This window comes from Myotis davidii, unplaced genomic scaffold (assembly GCF_000327345.1).
Source record: "Myotis davidii unplaced genomic scaffold, ASM32734v1 scaffold128, whole genome shotgun sequence".
In the NCBI taxonomy this organism is placed as follows: domain Eukaryota; kingdom Metazoa; phylum Chordata; class Mammalia; order Chiroptera; family Vespertilionidae; genus Myotis; species Myotis davidii.
The window spans coordinates 372,492-390,248 of NW_006299719.1; the positions used below are offsets into that span (position 1 = coordinate 372,492).

At 39.8% G+C, this 17,757-nt stretch overlaps 1 protein-coding gene across 1 annotated transcript in view; it reads left to right on the forward strand.

Annotated features, from left to right (window-relative positions):
- The window catches only part of SLC44A5 (solute carrier family 44 member 5), a 152,260-nt gene that overhangs the window by 106,666 nt on the left and 27,837 nt on the right, over positions 1-17,757 (forward strand). The window contains exons 9-12 of the mRNA XM_015571888.1: positions 1,717-1,840; positions 3,886-3,969; positions 6,982-7,094; positions 16,165-16,296. Coding sequence (XP_015427374.1) covers positions 1,717-1,840; positions 3,886-3,969; positions 6,982-7,094; positions 16,165-16,296 — 453 coding nt within the window. The remainder of the gene's footprint in view (positions 1-1,716; positions 1,841-3,885; positions 3,970-6,981; positions 7,095-16,164; positions 16,297-17,757) is intronic.

A 17,757-nucleotide genomic window follows, 5' to 3' on the forward strand; every position in this document is an offset into this window, starting at 1 on the left:
CACAACCGCCCCCCTGCCAGCCCAATCTCTCTAATGGCCTAACTGCTCTCCCCTGCCGGCCTAATCTCCCTAACTACTCTCCCCTGCCAGCCTGATTCCCCTAAGTGCTCTCCACTGGCAGCCTAAACCCCCTAACTGCCTAACTGCTTTCCCCTGCTGGCCTGATCCCCCTAACTCTCTCCCCTGCCAGCCTGATCCCCCTAACTGCCTAATTGCTCTCCCCTCCTGGCCTGATCCCACTAACTGCCTAACTGCCACCTTTTCCCGTCTGCCTTCTCACATGGCTCCGGACTTCTCCTTTCTCCCTTTACCTATGGCACTGCCTTCTCCCTTCTGCCTTCTTTTGCGGTGCCTTCTCCTGTGGCCTCTGCAAAAGGGACCATGGCGCTGGACCGGCCCTCACAGCCACTACGGCTGCTGGCCCTCAGCCCTTGCAGCCACTGTGGCTTTGTTTGGAAGGATGTCTGGAAGAACATCAGAAGATGTCCGGTCTAATTAGCATATTAATCTTTATATATTTATATCTATACTAATAAAAGGGTAATATGCTAATTAGGCTATGGGATATCCCACTGCCGGTTTAGGCCTGATCTCATAGTCAGACATCCTCTGAAGGGTCCTGGATTTCAAGACAGTGAAGGCCAGGCTGAGGGCTCCCCTGCCCCACCGTGCACAAATTTCATGCACTGGGCCTCTAGTATATTATATTTTTTATACATTTGGCAGGTGAGTACAAAAATCTACTCTCCTTGCAGCTGCCCACAGCAAGCCTCGTGAATCCCCTTGCCAACTAAACCTGCCACCTACAGTCTGGAGTCTTCTGACTTTTCTTCATTCTCTCCTTGCCCTCCTCATATCGGGGCTCCTTTTGGATTTACACCCAGGAAGCCCCCAGCCAGGCTTATGAGCCAACATGCTTCTTATAAGAAAAAATATGAAAAGTATCCATTTTTAAATTTCTTTTCCCACTTCATTTAAAATTGGGATTTAAACATATTTTTATCAATAAAGACTTGTAAAGGGGCAAGGATTCTATTTAATCAAAATAATCATATAGGAGGTTGAACAATGAGTTAATAACCCTTCCCAGAAACTGTGCTAATAATGGTCAAACCAGAGGTCACTTTTGTAGTGAGTCATTTTTGTTAGCTTCAGTGTTTCCATTTCCAGCCCCTCAAGAAAAACCATGTAAATGAGAAAGGTAGAAAATTATTGAAGGTTTACAAATTAAAATATAGCTGTCTTAGTAATACTGAAAGTTTTTCTTTTCCAAGAAATTATTCACTAATCTCTAATTTCCAAGGTTTCACTCAAGGAGTGTCTAAGTTGGTGTTTTTTGTTTTTTTAAATAACAAAACTAAACTCATTGAGTCATAGAAATAAATGTAGCCTTTTAAAAACTGTTTACATGAGAGCGACAGTATCAGAGTTCCTCTTTTAAAACCTGTGCTGTGTATCTTACTTGATGAATGTACCATGTATAAAATAATCAAGTTTAGAATGTAGCTTCAGATTGTCAGCATATTTGCTTTCCATGTGTCTTATAACAATCAGGCAATTTTCTGATCATAAAATAATGGGCAATTATAATTGCGCAGTAGCAATTATACATTGTCTAGCAAGAACTTGGTTATAAATAACAGAAAACTTAACAAAGGGAGGACATCATGTAGGAGGTAGAAAAGTGATTACCATAATTTTCATTTATTTTTACAGTTCTCCGGAGGTGTTTCCCTGACTTCTCTACTAAAAATGGCACGTTAACAGTAGGAAATAAGACCACATTCGAAGATGGGAAAGGGCATATAAGAAATGCTGTAGAACTCAGGGCAGCTGCAAAGTATGCTTGTTTCTATTCCCATTTTTATTTTTGATGCTTCCCATTTTTGTACCCCAAACTAAAGCTTCCATTAGGTTAACAGTCTAATACAGGAAGAATTATGTATTATGAAATATACATGTCACGGTGGATTGGAGAGCTTGGTCTGTGTTCATTAAGAAAAGCAACTAAAGGAGAAACCAGAAGAATTAGAAAGACCAATCATGATTTTCAAATTGGGTAAATCTTTCATTATCAACAGGTATAGAAAGGAGACATCAGAAAATGTACCAAAAGATCATCATATAACTTGCTTTTTAAATGAACATCATTTTAGGAAATCCATGCTTTTAAAAGCATCATTTAAAGAAATAAGACTGAAATAATAAAGCTACCAAATGTTTTTAAGGGATGGGGCCTTAAGAAAGGTGAGACAGCCTGACAGTGCTGTTTCAATACTGTCTCAAATGTCTGCATACTAACTACAATGAACTGAATTTACTGTTTCCATTGGCTGCACACATCACAGTGCTCCACATTGGAAAATATAATTCCCAGGGTGCACACACACATGTGCTCACAAATGTACACACACAGAGTATCATTGCATTGCTCAGTTGTTGAATGAAAAATAAAGGTATTCTAAAATTTAATTTCTTTCTTAAAGGACATTTAGCATTCCTAATAGAATAGTACAGTATCTGCATGTTGAGACTATAATAGCAACATGGACAAATTTCGCAAATAGAAAGCTTTGTGGAATAATACAAGTACAATTCCATTAATAAAAGAAAATTCAAAAACAAGTACCAGTAAATTAAATTACCCTGTGATGCAAATATAAGCGGAAAAATTCAAAAGGAAACTAGGAAATTATCATCACAAAAATCAGGATTGTGGTTATTTTAGGCAGGGAGGGGAACCTTTTTTCTGCCAAGGGCCATTTGGATTTTTATAACATCATTCGCGGGCCATACAAAATTATCAACTTAAAACTTAGCCTGCTATATTTGGTCAAACATTTAATTAACTCGCCCCTAATGCCTTGGCAGGGCCAGATCAAATGATTTGCGGGACTTACATGGACCGTGGGCCCGATGTTCCCCACCCCTGCTTTAGGGAAAGGGGAAAGGTATTGTAATTGGGGTACAATGGAAAAGGGGTGATATAATTGTAGTTGCTTACATGTGTTCACTTTGATCATTTCATCAAATTGGACACTAATGTATGGTGGGGTCTCTCTTTTCCGCGTCCAGCACGTAAAGAGAGTGGTCTGGTTATTTGAGTAGAGACAGCTGAGGATTTGAGAAATATGAAAGAAAGAGACAAGACAGAAAGATGGAAGAAAAAGCTAGGACTGGGTGGGACCGCTGTCCTCTTCTGACCGAGAGACAGAGACAGGGACAGGGGTCCAGTGCTAGAATCACGTGTTTATTTTATACCGCAATACCAAGAAGCAACATCAGTTCAGGGCAAGTCCTACTCATTCCTGGTGCGTGGCTGGATTTACATAAAACCCACTCCCCAACACCTGGGCTAAGATGAAAGTCACGCTGAGAACTCTTCTGCCTTTTTGGTAAGATGTGTATCCAGGGCATGGCTCTGCCTGTAGCCCTGAATTCAGCTGACAGTTATTAGAGAAAATGCCCATGTGCCTTCCCAGGGGCCCTCTACACTAATGATTTGTGCACTTTTCTGTATGTGCCGATTGTTACGGAGTTCTCGGAGTTTTAGGTGAGTTAAAGATGATGGTTATTCTTGACTCTATGGATCTTGTAAGTTAAAAGCTGATCTTTACATGTAAATTTATTTCACATGGTGAGGCTTCTGCAATATTAGGCATGTCACATATGTCAAAAGGATCTGCTCACCATATTTGAAAGCCATGACTCTCTGTGTATAGATACAGCCGCCTTTGTAGGTTTACCAAAGAGACATCTCATGAACTGTTGTGTCTAGGAGTCACTACTGATAAATGGTTTCTAAAAATATGCTCTGAACAGCAGCTTGCAAAATTCCTTTTATCATAATAAGAATATTGATTTTTTTCCCTTCTTTGAATTCAGAAATATCAATAAAGTCCTCGATGCAAAGGCATTTGCAGTGAAAGTGTTTGAAGACTATGCAACAAGTTGGTATTGGATTCTCATGTAAGTAAAAATATAGATGTTTTTTCCCCAACCCGATTCTGATCTTATCTTGGTGAAACTCTTTTTTTCAAATTCCCAATATATTCGTGAATTCAAGGTTGACTCAGACCTCAGTTCCTGCCATTTTGTTTTTTCCTATAGAATAAAATTAGGACAAAGATATTTGGAAATATGCCCAGTGTTAAGAGGAAATTATCAGGGTATAAAGTTTAATTATATTCATTAAGATACAGATACTTTACGTTACATGGGGACAGCATCTGATACGTTGGCTTCTCATCACATGTTTTGGTGGATGCAGTGTTATTTCTCTGGCCTACTTTGTCACTTGTCCTTTCTTGACTTCCAAGGGATCATTCTTATTTTTTAACACATCCCTTCCACATAATGTTTGTTATCATCATCCACAAAGGTCACTGTACTTAGGAGGAGCTGAAAAAAATATGAAGAAATTCAAAATTTTCAGACATAAGATTTGCAGTCCTGAAAATGCAGTCCCACTATTGGAGTGGTACATGTGTTTGATATAGCTAAGGACATTGTGTCACCTTCTAGCTGTTTTGTCACCTTCTTGTGTCTTAAAAGCATCTATGGTTGCCTACTGATCAAAGAATAAAGTGAAGACTTCTTTAGATACTTACAAGGCCATTTGCAACCTAGTCCAACTTAATTTCCCAGGTTCATCGCCACCCAGACTTTTCGAAGAACCCTATAGTCTACACACATTAAATAGCATTCCTAGACTGCCAAACTCCCATGTTTTTGCACATTCTGTTCTCTTTCCTAGCATTATCTTTCTTGATGCCCTAGCCCAGGGTCGGCAAACTGCAACTCGCAAGCCACGTGCGGCTCTTTGGCCCCTTGAGTGTGGCTCTTCCACAAAATACCACGTGCGGGCGCTAGCACAGTGCGATTGAAACTTCGTGGCCCATGCGCAGAAGTCGGTTTTCGGTCTGGGCAAGTCTATTTTGAAGAAGTACTGTTGATATTTGGCTCTGTTGACTAATGAGTTTGCCAACCACTGCCTAGGCAACTTTATCTCATTATTTTAAATCAGCTTTTTTGTCACTTACGAAGTCTTACTTGACTTCTGCAGATATATTTACTGCACTTTCTGTGTTCTTTATAACCATTGTGTGTGTGTGTGTGTGTGTGTACATACCTAAATACACATACACATGCATACCTATCTTATATATAGTACCTACCATTTTGTGTTTTATTTACTTGGCTCTTCACCTCTGATAAACTGTGAACTGTTTACCATGGTAATTATGTCTAACTCATCTTTGTTTTCCTAACTCCTATTATGGTTCTTGGAACACAGAAAGCGCATTGAAAATATCAGTTTAAGCAACATTTATAAAAATGCTAAGGGAACAACATAGATATATTTATAATGTGCTTACTAAAGTCAAATTGTATGGTGTATAAAATACTAGTAATTTTAGATCTGTAAAACTAATTTTCTGAGATTTTACTCATTTCGGTGCTTTGTGTTAAACACTTGCAGTAATTATTGTCAGAGCGTATTATGATTTCAGGATATATCTCCATAGCAGAGATTATAGTCTATACTTGATAGTAGTTAAACTGCTTCACCTGTCATCAGGCCCAAATATCACTAGATGATGTCCATGTTTCTTTTTTCACTCTTGTCTGGAAGGTATACATTCCGATAGACTCTCTTGTCCACCTCACTCCCGGCACACACACTGGAACCCTCTTCACTACCCTGGCCCCACTCATACCAGTAGAGCGTAAACACCTCCCTTTAGTTTCAGCTCTTCTGCTCTCATCTGTTTAATGACTATCAAGCCAAAGAGTGATACACTGTGACTTAATTCATTCACTTAGAATTTTTATACAGGAATTTAAAATACACAGAATAAACATCTGTGTTTCTTTCCCCTCTCCTCCCAGCCTTTTTGAATATTCCTCGTGGACTATGCCACAGAATAATGTTTCAATTGAATAGAAGCATTAAAGTATCTGTAATTTTTAAAAGGAAATGGCTTCAGAGGTTAAAAGCATAGGGAACGTTCTGCAAGACTAGGACCTGGGGAACTACTCTGAGACCATGCTGTTGTCTGTGCAGTAACGTAATTATTATTAAGATTTTTGTTTGTGAAGATAACACTTGTAGGTAATAAAGTCGATCAATGCACCAGGCTCTGCCTGTTGCTATGTTTGGAAACTTGCTGATAGCACCAAAAATATCAGTTTTTAATAGAAGCATCAGCCAAATTTCTAATCTTAATGGGTTACCTTTTATGAAATTAATCTGGGTATATTGGGGGCCAAGAAGTATCTCTACTAGCTCACTCAAACTCCAGGGAGAAATTAAAACAGAAGGAAACTAGTCATGCCACTGGTTGCTTGATACCATCACATGACCTAGGTGACCTACAAGCCTTTAGATGGCTCCCACTAGTGTCCTCCAGATCACTGGGGACCTGAGCTAGATGTCTGTGATGTCAGATATTACATACTCTTAGACATAATAGACCATAGTGAAAATGACTACAAAATTATGAGCTCAGGATCTGTGCAGGGCAGTTAGTTTTACTGTCTTCCTGTCCTAAGACTCTTTCCTGACTACTAGACAGTTGTATTGCATAAGGTTTCCATAAGGTATCCAGGTAGGTAGAACAACACAGTGGGTAGGTGTGAAGAAAAAAGAAATAGAACATGGCAACTGTGGCAGACAGGCCAAATTGTAGGTTGGAGGAATTGTGTTTTTCCATCAACAATGATTGATACCAAGCTTGAGTTTACCTAGGCACAGGAAGATGAGTCATGTATAAATTCCTGATGGTCCCACTCTTTCATATAAAGGCTTACCAGAAACCATTGTTTGTGCTTTTAAACATTACAAATGTTTCTATAGCTAGGTAAAAAAAAAATGATCTGAAAATTATTTTGAATAGAATAAAAGTGTTTTCTTGCTATTTTCATTATGTCATCGTTAGCACACTTGACCCTGTGATTGTGTTGTGTTTTTTCCACTAGTGGCCTGACAATCGCCATGCTCCTCAGTTGGCTGTTTCTACTACTCCTGAGGTTCATAGCTGGATTCCTCTTCTGGATCTTCGTATTGGGTGTGCTTGGAATTATAGGCTATGGTAGGTATCACCCCTCATAAGGTCACCAAATATCAAAATTACCTTTTTCTTTCCAGTTGCCATTATCAATTGCCAAAAACTATTTTCTTGCAGTGAATATTTATCCTTTGCTTCCCTCAAAAGTGTTAAATTGAGAAATATTACTTAAGTTTGCATATATTTTTCTCTATAACTTTTTTCTTCTTTATTTTTTTTAAATTCTTTATTGTTTAAAGTATTACATATAGTATTATACATGTCTCCTTTTCCCCCCATTGACCTCTTCTCGGCCACCCGCACCCACCCAGCACATGCCCTCACCGCCCTAGTGTCTGTGTCCATTGGTTATGCTTATATGCATGCATACAAGTCCTTTGGTTGATCTTCTTACGTCCTTCCCTGCCCCCCCCCCGCCTTCCCTCTGAAGTTTAACGGTCTGTTTAATGCTTCTCTGTCTCTGGGTCTATTTTGTTAATCAGTTTATGTTGTTCATTATATTCCACAAATGTGAGTGAGATCATGTGATATTTTCTTTCTCCAACTGCCTTATTTCACTTAGCAAAATGCTTTCCATGTCCATCCATTATGTTGTGAATGGTAAGAGTTCCTTCTTTTTTACCACAGCATAGTATTCCATTGTGTAGATGTACCACAGTTTTCTAATCCACTCATCTGCTGATGGGCACTTAGGCTGTTTCCAAATCTTAGCTATGGCAAATTGTGCTGCTATGAACATAGGCGTGCATATGTCCTTTCTGATTTCTTGGGATATAGTGGGATTATTGGGTCAAATGGGAGTTCCATTTATAATTTTTTGAGGAAACGCCATACTATTTTCCATAGTGGCTGCACCAGTCTGCATTCCCACCAGCAGTGCACGAGGATTCCTCTTCTTCACATCTTCGCCAGCATTCTTCTTTATCTTAAAAAAAAAGTGTAGTGTTTTTAACATGTTCTACCCTTTATCACTAGCAGCCTTTGGTGCCATGTCTCGTGGGTATTAAGAAGGAAATAAAAAGATCCCTCTTAGGTTAATGAAAAACATTTCAGACAATTTATTTTATTCCTTTAATTTTTCTATTTGATCAAAGCCCACATCTGCATAGTTACAGAAGTGTGATCTAGTTTTCCCTTTCAATTTAGTACCTTTAATCCAGGCACTGTCACACATTTTAATAATTGGCCAGCACACCATCATGAGGCATCTTTTTCTAGAGCAGTGGTTCTCAACCTTCTGGCCTTTTAAATACAGTCCCTCGCCGAAACCGGTTTGGCTCAGTGGATAGAGCATCGGCTTGCGGACTGAAGGGTCCCAGGTTCGATTCCGGTCAAGGGCATGTACCTGGGTTGCGGGCACATCCCCAGTAGGAGATGTGCAGGAGGCAGCTGATCGATGTTTCAATCTTTCTATATCTCTCACTTCCTCTCTGTAAAAAATCAATAAAATATATTTTTAAAAAAATACCTAAAAGGTTTCTTTTACAAAAAAAAATACAGTTCCTCATATTGTGACCCAACCATAAAATTATTTTTGTTGCTAATTCATAACTGTAATGTTGCTACTATTATGAATCATAATGTAAATATCTGATATGCTGGATGGTCTTAGGTGACCCTTGTGAAAAGGTCGTTCAACCACGAAAGGGGTCGCAACCTATAGGTTGAGAACCACTGCTCTAGAGTCAGGTATTCTGAATTACACTTATTAGATATAGAGTTAACTTTATTTCAAGGTTAAAATCTAACCACTGACTCAATCCCTCCAAAAGCAGTACAATGTGACATTAAAAAATAAGTGTCAAAGTCTCTCCCAAGGAATAGTATGACACTCATGACAGCTTTCTTTCAGTCCTCTAATAAATGCATGGGCCAATATATGAATGCTTGGGAGGTTTCTATTCAAAAGAAAAATTTCTCCTACAACACCATTTGAATTGAAAAGCAGTTTATGGTAGCAGACACCAAAATAACAATTTCCTGTTTCTGTCACTCAAAGAAGAAAAGTTTTACACATATCAGTATAAGGAAGCGGTTGAACCTTAGGACCCAGCAATTCCACTTCTGGATATTTATCTGAAGAAATCCAAAACACTAATTTGAAAAGATATATGCATCCCTGTGTTCATTAAAGCATTATTTACAATGATATGGAAGCAACCTAAATGGCTATTAATAGATGTTTGGATAAATAAGATGTGATACATGTATACAATGGGATATTACTTGGCCATAAAAAAGAATGAAATTTTACTATTTGTGACAACATGGATGGACATAGAGGGTATTACACTAGGTGAAATAAATCAGACAGAGAAAGACAAATGCCATATAATTTCACTTATATGTGGAATCTAAAGAACAAAATAAGCAAACAAACAAAACAGAAACAGACTCATAGTTATGGAAAACCAATGGTTGAGGTGGGAGGTCGGGGAGCTTTGTGAAGAAGGTGAAGAGTTAAGATATACAAACTGGTAGTTACAGAACAGTCATGGGAATATAAAGTACAACACAGGGAATATAGTAAATAATATTATAATAACTATGCATGGCACCAAGTGGGTACTACACTTATCAGGGGGATCACTTCATAAATTTTATAAATATCTTAACCACTATGCTGTAGACTGGAAACTAATCGTAATATATAAAGAGACAGGGTTTGTAACGTTCAAAATGACTGAACAGACAACTGAATGCCAGGCTGCATGCGGAGCAGGCTCAGGTGGTCAGGGACTGGCAAGCAGGCTGAACTGCTGACCTCTGGGTCCCTCCTGGGTTGCCGGTGCTGCAGTGACCCAGCACTGACTGCCGCTGCCAAGGAGGGTGCGATGTGATTGGTTGGGGGGCCCCCACCATCGCCTCATGATCCCCCACAGAGGGAGGCCCAGGCTACCCTGCTGGCGACGGTGGGTGGGGCCTCCCTCTGTGAGGCAATCAATCACGAGGCTCCTGGACTGAAAGAGGGCGCAGGCCAAGCTGAAAGACGCCCCCCCCCCTCCAAGTGCATGAATTTTGTGCGCCAGGCCCCTAGTATAAAATAATATTGAATGTTAACTGTAATTGAAAAAGAAGAATGCTGTAGAATCCCCAGGTCCAGTAGGTAGCCTGAGTTCTAATCCCAGATCCATATGTATAACTGGGGAACTCTGGAAAAGTTTCTTAATTATTATAAGACCCAGTTTCCTTAGCCATACCATCGTTGCAATGATATCTCCATTTCACAAGATTGTGAGGACTAAATGAGACAATGAGTATAAAGCTCTCAGAACAGTGCCTGGAACACAGTAAGCACTCTACTGCTACTATCCTCCTCTTTATCCTCAGTGAGGTTCTAATCATTTGAGTCTCTTTGTGTGTTCCCTATCTGCTCCTGCTGTGCAGATAGATGCCCATGAACAGGTGGGTCAGTTTGATGGAAGACCTGCTGTCCCTTCATCAGAAATTCCCCAGAAAGCCTTTTGTTTAAAAGCCTTTTTTGTGTTTCTGCTTGGAGCTCAAAGTAACCTCTGCTCTTTGCCAACATAGAGTCTGAGCGTGTGATTCAATCACCCTTTTATTATCATCAGGAAGTGAAGGCCAGTAAAGTTTGCTATTGATTTCACTGACTTGTCTTAACAAGCAAGAAAAATCTGAAATTGGCGAGAGTCCAAGTTTGGCAATGACAACAGGGAGAAAGATGGTCAATATATAAAAAGTGCAGGGAAAACAACCAATTTTAGCTCTCTATTGACTCCCTAGGTAGTGCTAACCCAGCAATTAATGGTGTTGCAAGTAAGCTTGAAGCTATTCATTGGGTGGAGAAATGTCCAACTAGATTGGGAAGTGTAAGTAAGACAGTATGTAACTGACATCTGTTACTATCTCAGTAAATCAACTGTCAATATATCATAGGAAACCAACAATTTCCTACTGACAGCAGTCCGTTTTGCTGGGATGGAGAATAATGTGGATGTGTCATACTGACCAGAGAATAAGCCAGGCTATTTCTGGGCAAGTGCTTATGAATAGCAGAGGAACAATTCTCATTGGCCAGAACAAATTAAGAATTACACAGGAGAGGCCATATAACAACATTATTATAAGCACTGATTTGGAGATTGAAAAAGGCACAATTCCAGATTCATTACATGTTAACTATGTGAACTCTGCAAGTACATAGTCTCTCTAATTTTTAGTTTTTGCATCTATATAAAAGGAATCTGTATTAAATAAAATAGTGTACATAAAGTACTTAGAAAACTGCCTAGCACATAGCAATTATTCAATCAATAATATTGGTTGTTGTTACTGTGCATGAATATTACTGAGGAAGGAGGATTAAAGCCTAGGGGGTCATACCTTGAGAGAGAGAGAGAGAGAGAGAGAGAGAGAGAGATGGAGATAGAAATAGCGAGAGAGAGAGAGAGAAATAGCGAGAGAGAGAGAGAGAGAGAGAGAAAGTAAAGCAATAAAGCCATAGAAAAAGAAATAGGAAAACACTTCCGAGACTCACATCCACCATTATGAAGGAACTAAATAGTTTAAAAGTCTCTCTTGCTATGAAATAATGGCATAAAAATCATATTATACTAGAGGACCAGTGCACAAAATTTGTGCATGAGGCTGAGGGGTACCCTCAGCCCAGCCTGCACCCTCTCCAATCTGGGACCCCTTGGGGGATGTCCGACTGCCGGTGTAGGCTTGATCCCCAGTATAGGGCCTAAACTGGCAGTCAGACATCCCTCTCACAATCCAGGACTGCTGACTCCTAACTGCTCACCTGCCTGCCTGCCAGATCACCACTAACTGCACCCCCCTGCCAGCCTGACCACCCCTAACCACCTCTGCTTCCTGGCCTGATCTCCCGTAACTTCTCCCGCTGCTGGCCTGGTTGCCCCCAACTCCTCCCCCCACCCCCGCTGGCCTGGATGCCCCATGCAGCCTGCTATTCAATAGTTTGGTCGTCCCTCACTAACACCCCTGCTGGCCTGGTCACCCCACGCAGCCTGCTGTTCAGTTGTTTGGTCTTCCCTCACTAACCCCCATGCCGGCCTTGTCGCCCTACACAGCCTGCTGTTTAGTCATTGTTACTGTGATGGTGTCCTGGACAATTTGCATATTCCTCTATTATCCTATCTAATAATAGCCTAACATGGTAATTGACCATACCTTCGCTATGCCTCCCATGGGCTAATCAGTGAGTTATGCAAATTAACCTCCAACAAAGATGGCAGTTAATTTTGCATACTGTAGGCAGGGTGGGACAGCGCCAGCCGCCAGCCCCAGCCGCCATCCAGGCCCCTGTGGATGACCCCATAAGCCACTTGCCTGTCACCTGGGACTGGATCCATCCCCGGCCCCAGGCACGCCCGCCCCTCAAGCCCCAGGAGCCGCCTGCCTTGCCACCCGGGACCTGATCTGGTCCCAGGCTGTTGGTGAGCCCCGGAAGCCCCAGAAGCCACCAGATATGGCAGTAACTCTATCAGTAATGCACCAATTAAAAGACAGATTATGAGGGTGAATCAAAAACAAAACCCACTTTAAATATAAAGACACATATAGATTAAAAGTAAATGAATTAAGCTGCAGCCTGTTTTTCTCAGTGGATACAGCATTAGCCCTTGGACTGAAAGGTCCCAGATTAGATTCCAGTCAAGGGCATGTACCTCAGTTGCTGGCTTGACCCCCCAGTCCCTATCAGAGCATGTGCAAGAGGCAACCAATCAATGTGTCTCTCCCTTTCCCTTCACTCTCTCTAAAATTCAATGGAAAAATATCCTTGGGTGAAGATTAACAAAAACAAAGTAAATGGATTAAGTAACATTAAAGAGATTATAAGAAAAATATATTCCAAATTCCGTTAGTTGTATAATGGTTATGTTTAAATTATTAACGCCTAAGAAATTGGGTGAAGGACACATATGATATGCTGTAGTATTTTATAGTTTTTTTACATGTATGAGATTATTTCAAATTAAAATATTAAAACAATAAAAAGTTAATAAAATATTAATTAAAATGTATCTGCATTACATGAACAAATCTTGGCCAGTTGCTATGGTGCTAACTGGCCACCAGGGGGCAGACGCTCAATGCAGGAGCTGCCCCCTGGTGGTCAGTGAACTTCCGTATGGGGAGTGCCACTCAGCCAGAAGCTGGCTCATGGCTGGCCAGCACAGAGGTGGTGGCAGGAGCCTCTCCCACCTCGTGGCAGCACTAAGAATGTCCAACTAACGGTTTAGGCCTGATCCCTTGGGGGCCTAAGCCTTTATTTGGACATCCCCTGAGGGGTCCCTGGCTACCAGAAGGATGTCTGACTGCAAGCTTAGGCCTGATCCCCCTGGGAGTGGGCCTAAGTCTACAGGTGGTCATCCCCCAAGGGGTCCTGGACTGCAAATGGGCGCAGGCCGGGCTGAGGGACCCCCTCCCCACGAGTGCACAAATTTTTGTGTCCTGGGCCTCTAGTCCTATATAATAAAAGGCTAATATGTAAATTGACCAAATGGTGGAAGGACCGGTCACTATGATGCGTACTGACCACCAGAGGGCAAATGCTCAATGCAGGAGCTGCCCCCTGGTGGTCAGTGCACCAGAAGCCAGGTTCACAGCTGGCAAGCACAGCTAAGGATGTCCAACTGCTGGCTTAACGGGAATGGGCCTAAGCCAGCAGTCGGACATCCCCTGAGTCTCCCGAACTGCGAGAGGGTGCAGACTGGGCTGAGGGACCCCATTCTCCCCTGAGTGCTTGAATTTCATACACTGGGCCTCTAGTTAGTATAGATTGTTTTATATAGTGTATTATTTTTATGAGCTTACAGGAAATAAAGGAAATCCCCTAAGGAAAATAAAATCTGTAAGTCTCTGGCTGTCCAAAAATTCTATGACTTCATCTCCTGCTATTCTCCCTTTACTCAGAACACCCATCCACACCAGCCTTCTAGCCATTTCTTTAACACACTCCTACCTTTGGGCCTTTGCTCTAGCTATACTCACTATTTGGAACTTGTCCCTTATTTCCAATGGCTAATTCCATTGCCCCCTTCAAGTGTTTTCTCATATCTCTTTTTAAAATGTCTACCTTACTAATATTCCAATTTGTACTCCTGTCCTATCAGGATACTCTCAATCACCCCTGTACCTCTTTTACTTTTTCTTTTCCCATAGCAAATATCACTTTCTAATAGATAATCACTTAAGCTGTAAGCCTCAGGCTAGCAAGAACCTTTGTCTGTTTACTTTGTCTGTTTATCGTCAAAGCTTAGAATAGTGACACTGCACTGTAGCTGCTCAATTGACATTTGTTAAATGAACAAATAAAAGAATGTATGCCCCAGCCCGGTTGGTGTGGTTCAAAGCTTGAGTGTCAGTCCAGGAACCAAGAGGTCACTGGTTCGATTCCTGGTCAGGGCAAATGCCCAGTTTGTGGGCTTGATTCCCAATAGAGGGGTGCAGGAGGCAGCCAATCGACAATGTTCCTTTCTCATCAATCCTTCTATCTCTCTATCCATCTCCCTTCCTCTCTCTCTAAAAATAAATAAAAATATATTTTAGAAAATAATAAAAGAATGTATGACTAGATATGGATGTCTCTTTCCTTACTCTCCTTGGTATAATTAGAGCTTCTTATATCTATGAATTTATATATTTCATCAGTTCTAGAAAATTTTCACCCAATAACTTTCAAATATGACTGATATATATTAGGGCCTACTCAAGCTATTGTCTATCCCTCTTAGCACATGATCATATTTTGTCCCTGTGCCACAGTCTGCTCTATTTTGGGTAATTTCAGTTCATTAATCTAATTTGCTATTTAATTTATCAATTTAATTTTAATCTAACAATTAATTATTTTATTTTGAAAAGTTCTACTTAGTTCACTTTCTAGTCTAGTCTTATCTCTCTCTCCCCTTCACTTTATATCTACAAAAAAAAAAAAGATCTGTTTATAATTAGAGGTTCAAAAAGCTGTGTGTGGTGTCCCTCCCCCCCCCCATTATTTCTGGGACATTTCCAGGGGACCTAATCCAGACCCAGTGGTCATTAAAATTAGTGGACCTCTTAACTCTATTTTCTTTTTACTGCCACTTTATCTAGACCATTTAAACCTCAGAGGTAAGGTAGGGGAGGGGAGGGATAAGGGGGAGAGATCAACCAAAAGACTTGTATGCATGCATATACACCTAACCAATGGCCACAGACATCAGGGAGGTGAGGGCATGAGTGCAGGGGTTAGGGGAGCAATGGGGGGGATGAGGACACATATGAAATACCTTAATCAATAAAGAAATTTTTAAAAAGAAGTCATTATAGAGTCTAAAATAGAGAGTTTGGGAGAAAATATGGTTAGTCCCTGTTTGCCTTGCCTAGACACAAACTTTGATAAGAATATGCTTTAGATGTTCCATAAAGACATGACTTCACTATCAAAAAAATTTGAAAAGGGCTTTTTTTTTTAATTTGAATGAATTTTTAAATTTGCCTTTTAGGTTGATTATATATTCACATGCTTCAGAGTTCAAAAAGTATAAAGTTTATACAGTGAAAATTTTCCTTCTCATTCTATTCTGTGGTCACTAAATTTCTCTTCCTGCAAGCAAAAAATATTATATTTCTGTGTATCCTTCCAGAGAGACTTTATGTGTGTACAAGAAAAAAATATATATAAATTGTTCTTATTATACAAGTTATAGCAGACATTTTGTCATTTTGTACCTTGTTCTTTTCACCTAACAAAAGATCACAGAAATTATTTAATATCATTAGACTTTCTCCTCTTTATACGGGAATATGGTATTCCACTGTACAACTATACCATAACTTATTTAACCAGTCCCTACTGATGGGCATTAAGGTTGTTTCTAGTCAATAGGACATTTAAAGCCAAATGTTGCCACAGTCATCCAAACAAACACAGAAAAGTCTGATATTGAATATAGTAGCATATTTAGACTATTAGACCAACATAAAATATTTACTATATAAATATGAATCTTGCCTTTGTAGAAATAACCATGCTGATCAAATACATGTAGATGTGTTGTAAGTGTATAACTTATGTTTCAGAAAATAACATTTTATATTAGTCTTTTTTTCCATCTTTTTCAAGGAATATGGCACTGTTACCAGCAATACAGGAATCTTCAGGAACGCCCCAATTCTCACTTAACTATATATGACCTCGGAATTCAGACTGATATAAGCATGTACTTACAACTGAAACAAACATGGTTCGCATTTAGTGAGTGGATTTTAAAAAGTGGTTTTGTTAAAATTGTAATAATGAGAAAGCATATTTTTGTCTAAAGGAAAGCTTGGGTTGGTGTAACCTGTTGAACGCACTTATCATTAATATCATTGAGGTAAATGTGTTTATAATTCTACTAGCTACAGTAAATGGAAAAGTCATTGAGTGGAATTTATCATATAGTCTAAGTAAACATTATTTGACAATGATTTCAAGTTTTTGCCTTTAACTTAAAATGCTTTGGATGTGGATGTTTATAGTCATTAACCTGATATTCAAGAAAGGTATTTTAAAAGGAAACAAATGCTTGATTTTTCAAACTTGTTTTAAAAAAAAAGAAAAAGGGGATAAAAAATAAAATGTTTATAACAGGAACTTTAAACTATTTATTATAGGAATTGGAATAATAAGTGAATAAATTTATATTTGGAACTATTCAGATTATCAAATTCATTAAGGGTCATATTAACAAAATTTTAAAGCAAGATGATTTCAGAGATGGCTTTAAACCTATATTCCTAGAATGGTTTTATTATAATATTCTTTGCACTTCAGAGATTCATGTGCTTTCATCAAAAATTTTTTAAATTCTCTAATTACATATTGCTTTAAAAGAAAATTCATCTTTATATTGTTGAAGTTTGAAAGCCAAGTAAGAAATGGCCAAGGAAGCTTGGTAATGGAGCCCAGGGGCTCAGAGGGGTCAGTGTCTTGGTGGGACATCCTGATTCCAGGTCTGGGTCCCCTCCCATAAATTTGATTTTGCCATGCCACCTAAGAGCCATTAGGCTTTTGTATAGGCTCACGTAGTCGCCAGAGTGCCATTTAATTTGTTTATACTTTTAGGTTTACACTATTTTTTTTACACTCTCCCTGACTGTCTTGGACACTTCTTTCCTGGGGTCAAAGCATATGGGACCAAGATTGCTAATGAGGAGCTTTTTTAGCAGAGGGCCTCAAATAGCTTTGAGAGCTGTTTCCTTGGCCCTGCTGCACAGAAGCCCCCACCAGATTCCTTTGTCTACCCAATGGAATTGTTCTCTTTTCCTTGGTCTTGGTCTTATTTCATTATTTATTTTCATTGATTTCAGAAAGAAAGGGAGAGAAAGAGAAACATCAATGATGAGAGAGAATCACTGAGTGGCATCCTCCTGCACACCCGACATTGGGGATTGAGCCAGTCTTGGATTGTGTTAGGAAACAGTTGTATTTTCATTTATACTATTAATTATCCTAATGCCCAGGCATTTGCCCTGACCAGGAATCAAACTATGACCTCCTGGTTTATAGGTCGATGCCCAATCACTGAACCACACTGGCTGGGCTTTCTCTTTTCCTTGGTCAGTGCTGGATCAGAACACCAAACCCTTGCTCTTTGGCTTCCCATTTCTGGCTCTAATCAGACTAGTTCTCTTCACATAACAAACCCATTTTTTTTCAACTATTTTGCCGAAG